Raw genomic sequence first — 14073 nt, forward strand, 5'->3', positions numbered from 1 at the left:
GAGGAGGGGCCGTTCTCTCTGGGCCTCATCAACCCCACCGGAAGTGCAGGGAGCAGGGGGACAGACAGCCCCTCCCCTTTGGGGGTCTCCCCTGCCCTGTTTCAGGCCCAGAAAGGGTTGCCACCCACCTCAGGACCTTTCCACCCCCTTCACTGGCTGGAGGGGGGGCTCTGAGTGACAACCTGCAGCAGTCTGCTTCCTTGGTAACTGCAGGGATGGAACTGGGTCACCATAGCAACCATCTGGAAGCTGCTGCAGTGGGGCCAGGGCCAGGAAACCCCCACGAAGGGGATGGGCAGCCAGCAGATGGGGCTGGGGGGGGCAACTGGAGAGCCCCGAGGCCCCTGCCATGACTACACAGGGGGGTTCGGTTCCACAGACTGGCTCTGTGCCGGTCCTGGGGGCTGGGGGCGAAGCTGCTTCCCGCAGACTCCTGTTGACCCAGCGAGCAAACACCCTCTGGTGGCTGACATGCTCCAGGCCTGATCTCAGCCTGCGCCAAGTTTGCCCCGTGCAGCCTGGTCACTGGGCTCAGATCCACGCCCGCCATTTACTGGGTGCCCTGGGGCTAGTCTGGGCCACACAGAGCCTCAGTCTCCCTGTCATAAGAGATAACAAGTGTTGTGAATCTCACAGGAGAACACACCCACACCTCCTCCAAGAGGTTGCCTGTCACAGCCAGCAGCACCGCCAGGACTGTCACGTGTCACTGGCAGCCTGAGCCACCAGGCCCGAAGCCACAACCCGTCTGGGGCAAGTGCCTGGTGCTGCCTGCCTTTGGCACCTCAGCGGGTGGGTACTGGCGGCATTCTAGCGGCCAGAGCCAAGGCTCCTCTCTCTGCCCTCTTCCTCCCCACCTCCCCACCTCCCACCTCCCACCTCCCGGCCTCCCTGCCTCCTGCCTCCTGCCTCCTGCCTCCCCGCCTGGGGGCTGAGTTCTGACTCAGCTGCACTGACTGGAGTCTCTTCACTGACAACAGAGAGAGTCCACGTGCAGGACTGGAGGTTTCAGCAGAACAAGGATCAAGCCTTACTGCATGTGCAAGAGTCAGAGGGGGTGGCTGAATGCTGGTCTGCTTCTAATTCTGCTTATAAGACCTTCTTTTTGGATCATCACGTTAGGTTAGGTTCGCTTGTATTGCTTAACGCTGTGGTTTATCTACATAATCATTTAATCCCTCTTTTTCTACTCCTCCCCCTCTCCTAGCCACACCCTGGTTTCCACCACTAGTTTGCACTCTCTTTTTGCTCCACCCTCTCTATGTCACACCCTGTCTTTACACCCTACCACTTCCTTCCTGGAGAGTCTAAATGCAGATGAATAAAGCCAGCATGGCATTGCATCCCAGCTCAGCCATGAGTCCCTGGTCGGCTGTCTCCCGCCCACAAAACTAGCCCGACATCTGGTGCCTGAACAGGGACCGGCAGCTGAGGGTGGGTCTTAGTCTGAGGGGGGTGTGGAGGCAGAGGGAGTCATCTCCAGGAAGGCCTTTCCAGGAAGTCTCTGCTCAGTGGCTGGATCAAGGTGACCGCCGCTCCCTTGACTGGAACCCCACCTCTGACTTCTCACTGCCGGGTTTCCAGTGAGCTGCTGGGCACCCAGCACCATATCCCCTGCATCCTGGTGCCCACACCACCACTTAATGCACGGCCCTGGCCAGGTCCCTTCCCCTCCCTGCGACTCAGTTTCCTCGACAGGGATGCATCTGAAAGTGTTGCCACCACCAGGGCTCCGGGACAACTTTCTCAGACAGAGAAAGGGAGAGACACGGAGAAAGACAGACGCCACCGCACCAAGGCTCCTGCCACAGGGCGCACCGGGGGCTCAACCTGGCTGGCACACGGCAGGCAGGCTCCTCCCCGAAGTGGGCTGTCTTGCTTGTCCACCTTGTGAGTCTTTGTTGTTATTATTCATTTACTCTTTTTAAATCGTGATAGAGATGGAGAGAAATGGTGAAGAGAGGGAGAGGGAGAGAGACAGACACACCTGCAGCCTACTCTACCACTCATGAAGCTTCCCCCCCACAGGTGGGGACCAGGGGCTTGAACCTGCGTCCTTGTGCATGGTGACTCATGAGCTCTACCAGCTGAACCACCACCTGGCCCCCACCCCACCCAGGAGCCTTTTGGACTCTGACTTTCAAGGGTCGCTCCAGAACGTGACCAATGCGTACAAGATATCTGTCCCCGAGTCTGGAGTGAGTGATCTGTCATGTATAGACTATCCACGGAGCACTTGCAGGTCCCAAGGAAAGTCAGGGCATATGGGGGCCTGGGGGCAAGTAGGAGAAAAGTTCCATCTGAGCAAGGAACAGCCCTGGCCCAGCATGAGGAGAGGGAGGGGTGGGGTGGGAACCCATGGCTCTACTCCCTGCCCAGCCTAGAGGTCTGTGAGGGTGGGCACTGGGCGGGCGCAGCAGCAGCCCTGCTCTCTCTGCCCCCCCACAGCTGTCAAAAGTCTGCATCCGAGAATATTTACCTAACAGTGAGTTGTTGGGAAATACTCAGCTCTAGGGGCCAGGCGGCGGCTCACCTGCTTAAGCACTCACATTACAGTGAGCAAGGGTACGGTTCAAGCCCCTGGTGCCCACCTACAGGGGGAAAGCTTCACGAGTGGTGACGCAGGGCTGCAGGTGTCTCTCTGTGTCTTTCTTTCTCTGTCTCTGATGATAAATAAATTAATTAATTAAATACTCAGCCCTGACTGTACCTTCCTACGTCCAGAACGCAGACAAGTCATGCTCTCCCCCAGCCTAGTTGCCTGCCTACAAATTCTTCTGTAATGACAGCCACTCTGACCCAGAAGAAGTGTGCCTGCTAGCTGTAGGCCTCTTGGGGTGGGAGGGGGGGTGTCTACTGGTCGTCTGGTCAAATGAACCCCAGATCTGGAAGGGCAGTCAGTCATCAGCATTCTGGCCACAGTTCCAGGCTGCCTTCCTCCACTGTCTTCTCATCCTTGGACCAGACCCGTCTCTCCAGATTTAAAGGGTCCCACACAGGAGACGTAATCAGAGCCTCACAGTCAGCCGATAACCTAAGGCTGCCAGAGCTGGGTCCAGCAGAGCCTACGACCAGTATCCAGTTCCAGGCCGCTGACCGTCAGCACTGAACCCTCCAAAGGGTCGGCCCACTCCAGGCCGTCTTGACAGAACTTCTCAGGGCACCCACTTCTGCCCCACGCTGCTAGGAATACCTTTCCTTCTGACTCCAGCCTTTTAGGAAACTGGGTACAGTTTACAGCAGGTATGAGACACCCATGGACCAGCTGAGCTGTCCTTTTTCTGTTGCAGACTTCCTGTCAATCCTTGACTTTCTCTCAGGGGTTCCACTCTGAAGTCTCTGTCAGGGGCCAAGTGGTAGCACAGCAGGTTAAGCACATGGCGCGAAGCTCAATGACCTACTCAAGGATCCGGGTTCGAGCTCCCAGCTCCCCGCCTGCAGGGAGGAAGCTTCACAAGTGGTGAAGCAAGTCTGCAGGTGTCTGTCTTTCTCTCCCTCTCTGTGTCTTCTCCTCCTCTCTCCATTTCTCTCTGTCCTATTCAACAACAATGACAACAAGAATGATAAATAATAAGGGCAACACAATGGGAAAAATGGCCTCTAGGAGCAGTGCATTTTTAGTGCACGCACCAAGCCCCAGTGATAACCCTGGAGGCAAAAAAAAAATGTCCCTGTCACAGTCACTGTCCTCTCTCAGATCCCAGCGGTGTGAAATAGCTCACAGGCTGAGGACCTGCTGTCTCTAGCTCTGCCAAATAGCTCATTCTCATCACCTTCTCAAGCTTCCCAACAGCCTAGAGAGGTTCCATCCGGGTCCTTCGGGGCCCCATACCAAGACCCCTTCAGAATGGGACAAGGTCCCGGGAACTGAGCCCATAAGCAGAAAATTTCATGTCGCAGCTTCAGGACGTTGATGTCAGGCCTGGGCTGCAATCCAGCCATTGCCACTTAGTGCTGAGGAGATCGTTAGCCTGAACCTCTCTTTCCACGTCAGTAAATGGGACAGCGGCAGCAAGAGAGCAAGGCTAGGGCACGTCCAGGGCGGACCATACACAGTACGTGCTCAGTGAATTGGTCACTTCTTCTTAGTTTGAAGAGTCCTGAGAGGGCTCTGATGCACATTTAGAAATAAAACATCACCTCAAGTGGAATTACTGCAAGAGCTGGGAGAGCTCACGCCTTCCATGCACGAAGCCCTGGCTCTGAGCCACTGCACCAAGTGCCATGGAGAGGGAGCACCGTGGGTGGTGGAGCAGGACTGTGGTGTCTCTCTGTCTCCTTCCATCCCTCTGTCCTGGTGGGCACTGAGTGGTGATGTGACACATGCTCGGGGCCGGGGGCAGCAGTGAAGCAGAACAACGCTCCAGCTATGTCCACGGAAGCGGGCGGCATCACCTCAGGAACGGCCACCCAGCGCCCCTTGTGCAGTCAGGAGGATGAGCCAACCCAGCAGCCCTCTTCTGCACCACGGACTCTGGGAAGACCCCAGGCCTCAAACAAACCCCAGCGTTAGCCCAAGTCAGCACCTCTGCCCTTCGTAGAGTCCCTCCCCCACGCCGTGCACCCCAGCCCCAGCAGCCCACCTCCAGCTTCTGCTTGGCGTCAGCCCCGAGCAGGTCCCGGACGTCCTCGTTGTAGATCTCCAGGTAGGAGGCCCGCACCAGGAACTTGGTGTTCTCTGCGCACTGAGAAGGGGGAGGAGAGCGAAGACGCCTGAGCACCTGCTACAATGCCCGACCCCCACCCTCTGCAGCCAGGGCACCACTGGAGGGCAGAGGTGTGTCCACCTGCACCAGGCCCCGCTCGCTGGCTTCTCGGAGTTTCCTGGTCCCCAGTGCCACTGGCTCAAGCTCTGTCTGTGGGCCCCATAAAGGGGGCGAGGAAGGGCACCCCAGTTCTCAAGCAGAGAGCTCAGGACCCCGCGGTGACCCTGGGCTGACACCTGGCAGTGCTCCCTGTCACTAGACACTGCTGGGGGTCTAAAAAAAATGGGGCTGGGTATGGCACACGTGGTTAAGCACACACGTTATAGTGCACTGGACCCGGGTTCAAGCCCCTGGTCCCCACCAGCAGGGGGAACGCTTTGCTAGTGGTGAAGCAGGGCTACAGGGGTCTCTCTGTCTCCCTCCCTTTTCCTATCAAAGTTTTAAAAAGAGTCAAACTAGGGAGATAACATAATGGTTATGCAAAAAAAAACTGTCATGCCTGAAGCTCCAAAGCCCCAGGTTCAAGCCCCAGTGCCACCAGAGGACAGAGCTGAGGGCTGGGAGCAGATACAGCACAAAGCCCCAGGTTCAAGCCCCAGGGCCACCAGAGCTGAGGACAGTCCTCCCCAGTCTCCACATGGCCACCAGCACAGGCAGCCCCAGACACTGGGGTCACGGTGTTGAGTAAGGCTCCGAGACTTAGCTCCACTATCCCCAAATGGGCCTAACAGTTACCTCCAGGACCAGCATAGAGCTTGGTGACTGTGCACAAGCACCCCGGTCCCTAGTAAAAGGGGACTCACACTGGCTGCAAGCACCTCTCAGGTCGGTGCTGAGGGTCAGTCTCATGTGCACCATTCAGTGCGATGCTAAAATCCAAAAGTGGTGGGAGGGTAGCCAGGAGATACAGACAGCTCAGTGGGTAGAGCACAGGCCTTCATGTGGGGTGGGAGGTCCTGAGGTCAATCCCAGGTCCATGGAAGCACCATAAACAGCACCAAAGGGGCTCTATGAATGATGGACTAGATCCCTGGGGTATGTGTGTGTGTGAGTGTGTGTGTGTGTGTGTGTGTGTGTGTGTGTGTGTGTGTGTGTGTGTAAGTGAGTGTGTGTGAGTGTGAGTGTGTGTGTGTGTGAGTGTGTGTGTGAGTGTGTGTGTGAGTGTGTGAGTGAGTGTGTGTGTGAGTGTGTGTGTGAGTATGTGAGTGAGTGTGTGTGTGAGTGTGTGTGTGAGTGTGTGTGAGTGTGTGTGTGTGAGTGTGTGTGTGTGTGAGTGAGTGTGTGTGAGTGTGTGTGTGTGAGTGTGTGTGAGTGTGAGTGTGTGTGTGTGAGTGTGTGTGAGTGTGTGTGTGTGAGTGTGTGTGTGAGTGAGTGTGTGTGAGTGTGTGTGTATGTGTATGTGTGTGAATGTGTGTAAGTGAGTGTGAGTGTGTGTGAGTGTGTGTGTGTGAGTGTGTGAGTGTGTGTATGTGTGTGTATGTATTAGTGTGTGTGAGTTTGTGTGAGTGTGTGTTGAGTGTGTGTGTATGTGAGTGTGTGTGAGTGTGAGAGTGTGTGTGTGTGTGTATGTGTGAGTGAGTGTGTGTGTGTATGTGTATGAGTGTGTGTGTGTGAGTGTGTGTGAATGTGAGTGTGTGTGCGTGTGTGTGAATGTGAGTGTGTGTATGAGTGTGAGTGTGTGTATGAGTGTGTGTGTGTGTGAGAGTGTGTGTGTGTTGAGTGATTGTGTGTGTGAGTGTGTATGTGAGTGTGTGAGAGTGTGTGTGAGTGTGTGTGTGAGTGTGTGTGAGTGAGTGTGTGTGTGTGAGTGTGTGTGAGTGAGTGTGTGTGTTTGTGAGTGTGTGTGTGAGTGTGTGTGAGTGTGTGTGTGTGTGTGTGTCTTTCTCACATGTGCCTTGTAGACAGAGAAAAAAAAACACAGGAGTTTGTTTGTTTGTTTGTTTTGCTGGTATTCTAGATGCAAAAGGCCCTCCAACATCCCTGGCAAGTGAAAACAGAAGCACCACAACAAATAAAACAGGGGGCCAGGCAGTGGCTCACCTGGTTAAGTGCTCACACTACAGTGCACAAAGACCCAGGTTCAAGCCACTGGTCCCTTCCTCCATCTCCCCCTACCCTCTCAATTTCTCTTTGCCTCTATCCAATAATAAATAAATAAGCAAAAATACTTTTAAAACAAGCATAACAGTAAAACAGAAACCTAGGGGGTGAAAGAGACAGCATCATGGTTATGCAAACAGACTCTCATGCCTGAGGCTCTTAAATCCCAGGTTCAATCCCCCGAACCACCATAAGCCAGAGCTGAGCAGTGCTGTGGTGCTTCTGTGTGTGTGTGTGTGTGTGTGTGTGTGTGTGTGTGTCTCTCAAAAATAAATAATAAATAAATAAATAAAACTTTTTAAAAATTAGGGAGTCGGGTGGTAGCACAGCAGGTTAAGCGCATGTGGCATGAAATGCAAGGACCAGCCTAAGGATCCTGGTTCGAGCCCCCGGCTCCCCACCTGCAGGGCAGTCGCTTCACAGGCAGTGAAGCAGGTCTGCAGGTGTCTGTCTTTCTCTCCCCCTCTCTGTCTTCCCCTCCTCTCTCCATTTCTCTGTTCTATCCAACAACGACAACATCAGTAAAAACAACAATAATAACTACAACAATAAAACAACAAGGACAACAAAAGGGAATAAATATTTGAAAAAAATTTTTAAAAAAAAGGACAGAAACGGGAGTCGGGCGGCGGCACAGCGGGTTAAGCGCAGGTGGTGCAAAGCACAAGGACCGGCATAAGGATCCCGGTTCGAACCCCGGCTCCCCACCTGCAGGGGAGTCGCTTCACAGGCGGTGAAGCAGGTCTGCAGGTGTCTTTCTCTCCCCCTCTCTGTCTTCCCCTCCTCTCTCCATTTCTCTCTGTCCTATCCAACAACAACAATAATCACTACAACAATAAAACAACAAGGGCAACAAAAGGGAATAAATAAAATAAAATAAAATAAAATTAAATTAAATTAAATTAAAAGTTTAAAAAAAAAAAGGACAGAAACCTAGGGCTGGTGGGTGGAATTTTCTTTGGTATTTCTTCTTCCCTCACCATTCAGCAACTAGAGCCCACCCCCCACCTCCCTGCAGAGCTGTTCCTGTGTCCCACCAGCCAGGGCTCTGAGACCACCCGCCGCAAAGCCCCAGGACCAGCCCAGCCTTACCCAGCCCAGCAGGCCTCTACCTGGACGCTCTCAAACACGTGTTCAAAGGCCCTGGGGATGATGCCGCGGCTGGCGGGTGGGTCCGGCAGGCCCTGCATGGTGAAGGACTTCCCGCTGCCCGTCTGGCCGTAGGCAAAGATGGTGCCATTGTAGCCCTCGGTGACACCCTGTGGGCAAAGCACAGGGTCAGGCGCAGTTCTGCAAGGCTGCCTCTCCACTCCCAGACTCGGGGCTCCTCCCGGTCACCCCCATGGAGGCCGTGGCTGAGGGCAAGCAGGGCAGATGGAGCCGGCTCAGCTCTGTCCTGAAACACGCACTGCCAGTTGGGGGACACTGCCTCAGGAGTAGTTAAGAGTTTGTGCTGTGCAGCCTGGTCCCGGGTTCAGGTTTCCACTCTCACACACACATTTTATTTATTAGTGAGAAAAATAGGAGCAAAGAACCACCCTGATGCACATGATGCTGGGGCTTGAACTTGAGACCTCACGCTCCAGAGTCTGCACCATCTCCTGGACCACTTTTTTTTTTTTTGCCTCCAGGGTTATTGCTGGGGCTCAGTGCCTGCACCATGAATCCACCGCTCCTAGAGGCCTTTTTTTCCCCTTCTGTTGCCCTTGTTGTAGCTTTACTGTGGCTATTGTTGTTGTTGATGTTGTTCGTTGTTGGATAGGATAGAGAGAAATGGAGAGAGGAGGGGAAGACAGAGAGGGGGAGAGAAAGACAGACACCTGCAGACCTGCTTCACTGCCTGTGAAGCGCCCTCCCTGCAGGTGGAGAGCAGGGGGGCTAGAACCGGGATCCTTACACCGGTCCTTGCGCTTGGCGCCATGTGCGCTTAACCCGCTGCGCTACTGCCCGACCCCCTTTAAGAAGCTTTTTAAAGAATATTATTTATAGGGGCGGAGCAGTGGTGCACCAGGTTAAGTGCACATAGTATGAAGCACAAGGATCCCAGTTCAAGCCCCCAGCTCCCCACCTGCAGGGGGGGTCGCATCACAAGCGGTGAAACACATCTCTTCCCACACCCATCTGTTCTCTCCCTGCCTCGCCCTCCTCCCCCTCACATTTTTCACTTGAAGCTCTGTCACCACACACACCCCCACTTGCCTTGGCTGAGAAGCCGGTGTACCTCAGGGCCCTCAGTCAGCCAGCCTCCGCAGCCCCCAGTGGACACGTGGCGACACCCGTGACAGCACACCGTGACAGCACACCCCGAGACCACACCTGAGCTGAGCTTAGCAGCAGGCTGTGTGGCAGGTGGGAACACTGAGGCTTACTGCAGCTGGGTGAGGCTGCTCCGGGCTCCCCTTGGGAGAAAGATGGAGAGTGGGAGGGGCCAGGTGGTGGCGCACCTGGTTAAGCACTCACATCACAGTGCACAAGGACCCGGGTTCAAGCCCCTGGTCTCCCCCATCACGAGTGTGAGGCAGGGCTGCAGGTGTCTGTTTCTCTCCCTCCCCTCTCAGTTTTCTCTGTCTTGATCCAACAATGAACAACATTCTTTTTTTTTTTTTTTTTGCCTCCAGGGTTATTGCTGGGGCTCGGTGCCTACACTGTGAATCCACTGCTCCTGGTGGCCATTTCTTTAAATTTATTTACTTATTTGTTTAATTCATTTTTTTTTTACAGGACAGAGAGAAATTGAGAGGGCAGGGGAAGACAGACAGGGAGAGAGACAAAGACCATCCTGCAGATGTGTTTCACTGCTTGTGAAGCTTGTGAAGCACCTGGCAGTGCGCGTTCAAGGCAAGTGGAGGTGTGTGCGGTGACAGAGTTCCAGGTGGAAAACGTGAGGGAGGAGGGCAAGGCAGGGGGAGAACAGATGGGTGTGAGGGAAGGAGAAGTCTCCGGGCCAGAGCAGAGGCGGGCGGGGTCAGGTGGATGGCCTGGACGCTGACTGGCGACAGGAAGGCCGTCCAGGCTCAGGGGCGTCGGTGGGGAAGGGGCTGCGAGCAGATGGAGGGCCGGGGGTGGGCGAGGAGGCTGGAGGCAGGAAGCACAATGCACAGCGTCTTGTCATCTGACACAGAGTCTCGTCCACTCCGCAGGGTCTGTCTGTCTGCTCTGTGCTGGCTGACACCCAGGCCCTGCCTCGCACAGTGCCTAGGCCACACATTCTAGAACTTTGCACGGACGAGGAGAACTCCATGTCAGAATGTGGGTGTCCAGAGAGCTGCTCCCCAAGCCCAAGGGTCCCCACAGCAAGGACGCCCAGTTGCTGCCCAGACGGCCAGGCCCGTAGGCGATGGGTAGGGACAGGCCTCCTACAGGCAGCACCAATGGGCCCCTCTGTCATCTGAGGAAAGCCGGGCCACCAAGTGGCTCCTGCAGTTGACAAGGGGAGGCGGGAGGCAGGCACCCAAGGAGGCCCCTTCCTTTCACTGGGGAGGTGGTGACAGCCCCACCAGGAGCAGGGACACAAGGCCCAGGAAAAGCACGGGGCAGCTTCCGGGGCACTGAGATTCCCCAGGCTGAGGGGACTCTAACAGTGAGCACAGAGGCCGGCGGTGGCGTCCCAGGAGAGCACACATCTGAGCTGCGAGGGGGACTGGGGTCAGCCCTGCTCCCCACCTGCACCGGGGGAAGCTTCAGGAGCAGAGAAGCAGCCTTTCTGAGTCTCCCCTCTCTCACTTCTATCTAGAAAGAAGAGGAAAGCAAAGAGCACAGCTGCTGGGAGCCGTGAGGGCAGGCAGGCACTGAACACCGAGCCCCCGCAGGATCGCTAAGTGAAGTCAGTCAGCGCTACGCAGTTAGCTGGACCCTCCAGTGGAGTCGCCACACTCCTAAATGTCTTGTTCATCTGAGGAACTGGCTTCACTCCATCTTAAGTGACCTGCACTTACAAAGTGAAGCAGTGTCAGAACGTTCGTCATCAGATACAACTTTCTGTGTCTATTTTAACCAGTGGCACATCCAGCTGGCACGTGCCGCGAGTGTGGAAGAAACAGGGTGGGAGGAGGGCAACCGGTCAACCCCAAGGTGAAGGGCTCCTGCGGCTCCAGGACTCAGGCCGGGTTCTCCACAGGCAACAGGAGGCGGGCCAGCCCTACCTGTGCCCAGGTCCACGTACCCAAGTCCTTGTGATGTAGGAGAGCAGAGGCCCAGGCCTTGCAGGAAGGAGGGAGGGAGAGAGAAGGAAGAAGAGAATGTTCTCTGGAGGACGACTGAAGTGAGGCAAAGAGTGAGGGCTGACGGCTGAGGGCAGTGGCCCGGGGCCTGGACGGGGTGGTCTTGGGCAGCAGACACTTGGGGTGACACGTAGGTGTGGCCCGTCTCCTGCCCCTCTGTCTTCAGTTGGTGTCTGCCTGCTGCCCTCCCTGGGGCCTTTGTGGCTGGCTGGGGCTGGGTGTCTCCCCGGGGCTGGGTGTCTCTGCTGGGGTTGGGTGTCTCCCGGGGCTGGGTGTCTCTGCTGGGGCTGGGTGTCTCCCCGGGGCTGGGTGTCTCTGCTGGGGCTGGGTGTCTCCCGGGGCTGGGTGTCTCTGCTGGGGCTGGGTGTCTCCCCGGGGCTGGGTGTCTCTGCTGGGGTTGGGTGTCTCCCGGGGCTGGGTGTCTCTGCTGGGGCTGGGTGTCTCCCCGGGGCTGGGTGTCTCTGCTGGGGCTGGGTGTCTCCCGGGGCTGGGTGTCTCTGCCGGGGCTGGGTGTCTCTGCTGGGGTTGGGTGTCTCCCCGGGGCTGGGTGTCTCTGCTGGGGCTGGGTGTCTCTGCTGGGGCTGGGTGTCTCTGCTGGGGCTGGGTGTCTCCCGGGGCTGGGTGTCTCTGCTGGGGCTGGGTGTCTCCGCTGGCCCTTGCAGGCGCCACCCCTGGGTGCCCAGTCTCAGCACCCTCACCTCCACCAGCGGGTAGGCGATCTCATTGTAGATTTGCTCAGTGCTGTGCTCCACGTGGTAGGCGCCATCGAAGGTGAACTGCTTGGGGGGCTCGCCAGCCGCGCCCGGGTTCTGGATGAAGCACTGGCCTCGGGCGCCGTCCACTGTCACCACCGACCTGCAGCTCAGCTCCTGCTCCCGCTGGTTCATGGGCCGGCAGCGCACCACCACCTTCACCGCCTCGGAGGCCATGGAACCTCGCTGGGCACCGCGGGCAGATGACTGAGGGTGCTGGGCCGGACACAGGACTGGGGGGCACAGGAGTGGGGGCGCAGGACTGGGGAAGGGAACAGGACTGGGGGGCACCGGACTGGGGGCACGGGGGCACAGCACTGGGGGGCACAGGAGTGGAGGCACGGGACTGGGGGCGCGTGACTGGGGGGCACGGCACTGGGGGCACAGCACTGGGGGGCGCGGGACTGGGGGCGCGGGACTGGGGGCACAGGAGTGGGGGCGCGGGACTGGGGCGCGGGACTGGGGGCACAGCACTGGGGGCACGGCACTGGGGGCGCGGGACTGGGGCGCGGGACTGGGGGCACAGCACTGGGGGTGCGGGACTGGGGGCGCGGGACTGGCGCGCGGGACTGGGGCGCGGGACTGGGGGCACAGCACTGGGGGCACAGCACTGGGGGCGCGGGACTGGGGGCGCGGGACTGGGGGGCAGGGGAAGGGGCTAGGACTGGGGGGCGAGAAGAGGGGCTGGGGGGAACCTGAGCCGGCCAGAGGGCGGGACTAGAACTGGGGGGGCGCCCCGAGAAGGGGGCAGGGGCAGCACCGGAGCCGCCCCCTCCTCCCTTGGGGCTGGCGGGTCGCAGGGGCAGTGGGGGCAGTGGGGGCGCCGTAGGAGCCGCGGAGCCGCCCAGCGCAGGGTCGCCGACCGCAGCGTTCTCCGTTGCCGGGCAACGACCGTGACGTCATAGGCGCCAGAGCCAGCGGGGCCTGGAGCCTCAGCCCGGGTGGGGGTGGGGGCGTTGGGCATAGGGGAGAGGGCAGGGGGCGGAGGCATAGGGGGAGAGCAGAGGGGGTAGGGGGCGCAGGCTGGGGAGAGTTGGCAAACCTCACTCAGGAGCCCCTCTCAGGAGACCCCTCTCAGAAGACCCCCCTCAGGAAACCCCCCTCAGGAGACCCCCTCTCAGGAGACCCCCCTCAGAAGACCCCTCTCAGAAGACCCCCTCAGGAGACCCCTCTCAGGAGACCCCCCTTCTTAGGAGACCACCTCTCAGGAGACCCCCTTCTCAGGAGACCCCTCTCAGAAGACCCCCCTCAGGAGACCCCCTCTCAGGAGACCCTTCTTAGGAGACCACCTCTCAGGAGACCCCCCTCTCAGGAGACCCCCCTCAGGAGACCCCCTCAGGAGACCCTTCTTAGGAGACCACCTCTCAGGAGACCCCCTTCTCAGGAGACCCCTCTCAGGAGACCCCCCTCAGGAGACCCCCTCTCAGGAGACTCTTCTTAGGAGACCACCTCTCAGGAGACCACCTCTCAGGAGACCCCTCTCAGGAGACCCCCCCTCAGGAGACCACCTCTCAGGAGACCCCCCTCAGGAGACCCCCTCTCAGGAGACCCCTGTCAGGAGACCCTTCTCAGGAGACCCTCTCAGGAGACCCTCCTCAGAGGACCCCTCTCAGGAGACCCCCTCTCAGGAGACACCTCTCAGGACACCTCTCAGGAGATCCTTCTTAGGAGACCCTCTCAGGAGACCCCTCTCAGGAGACCCCTCTCAGGAGACCCCTCTCAGGAGACCCCTCTCAGGAGACCCTTCTTAGGAGACCACCTCTCAGGAGACCCCCCTCAGGAGACCCCCTCTCAGGAGACCCTTCTCAGAAGACCCCTCTCAGGAGACCCCCTTTCAGGAGACCCCTCTCAGGAGACCCCCTCAAGAGACCCCTCTCAGAAGACCCCTCTCAGGAGACCCCCCTCAGGAGACCACCCTCAGGAGACCCCCCTTCAGGAGACCCCCTCAAGAGACCCCTCTCAGGAGACCCCCCCTCAGGAGACCCCCCTCTCAGGAGACCCCCTTCAGGAGACCCCCCTTCAGGAGACCCCCTTTCAGGAGACCCCTCTCAGGAGACCCCCCTCAGGAGACCCCTCTCAGGAGACCCCCTCAGGAGACCCCCCTTCAGGAGACCCCCTTTCAGGAGACCCCCCTCAGGAGACCCCCCTCAAGAGACCCCCCTCAGGAGACCCTCTCTCAGGAGACACCCTCTCAGGAGACCCCTCTCTGGAGACACCCTCTCAGGAGACACCCTCTCACGAGACCCTTCTTAGGAGACCCCCCCCTCAGGAGACCCTTCTCAGGAGACCCCCTTT

The 14073-nt window shown here is 58.2% G+C and overlaps 2 protein-coding genes across 2 annotated transcripts in view; both read right to left on the reverse strand.

Moving 5' to 3' along the window:
* Positions 1 to 12012, reverse strand: part of KIF17 (kinesin family member 17) — a 35037-nt gene extending 23025 nt beyond the window's left edge. Inside the window, exons 1-3 of the mRNA XM_060200882.1 lie at positions 11725 to 12012; positions 7919 to 8065; positions 4584 to 4685 (exon numbers count right to left, since the gene is read on the reverse strand). Coding sequence (XP_060056865.1) covers positions 4584 to 4685; positions 7919 to 8065; positions 11725 to 11955 — 480 coding nt within the window. The 5' untranslated portion in view covers positions 11956 to 12012. The remainder of the gene's footprint in view (positions 1 to 4583; positions 4686 to 7918; positions 8066 to 11724) is intronic.
* Positions 1 to 14073, reverse strand: part of MUL1 (mitochondrial E3 ubiquitin protein ligase 1) — a 190846-nt gene that overhangs the window by 158038 nt on the left and 18735 nt on the right. The gene's annotated exons all lie outside the window — the stretch shown is intronic.

Source organism: Erinaceus europaeus, chromosome 11, assembly GCF_950295315.1.
Source record: "Erinaceus europaeus chromosome 11, mEriEur2.1, whole genome shotgun sequence".
NCBI classification, from domain to species: Eukaryota; Metazoa; Chordata; class Mammalia; order Eulipotyphla; family Erinaceidae; genus Erinaceus; species Erinaceus europaeus.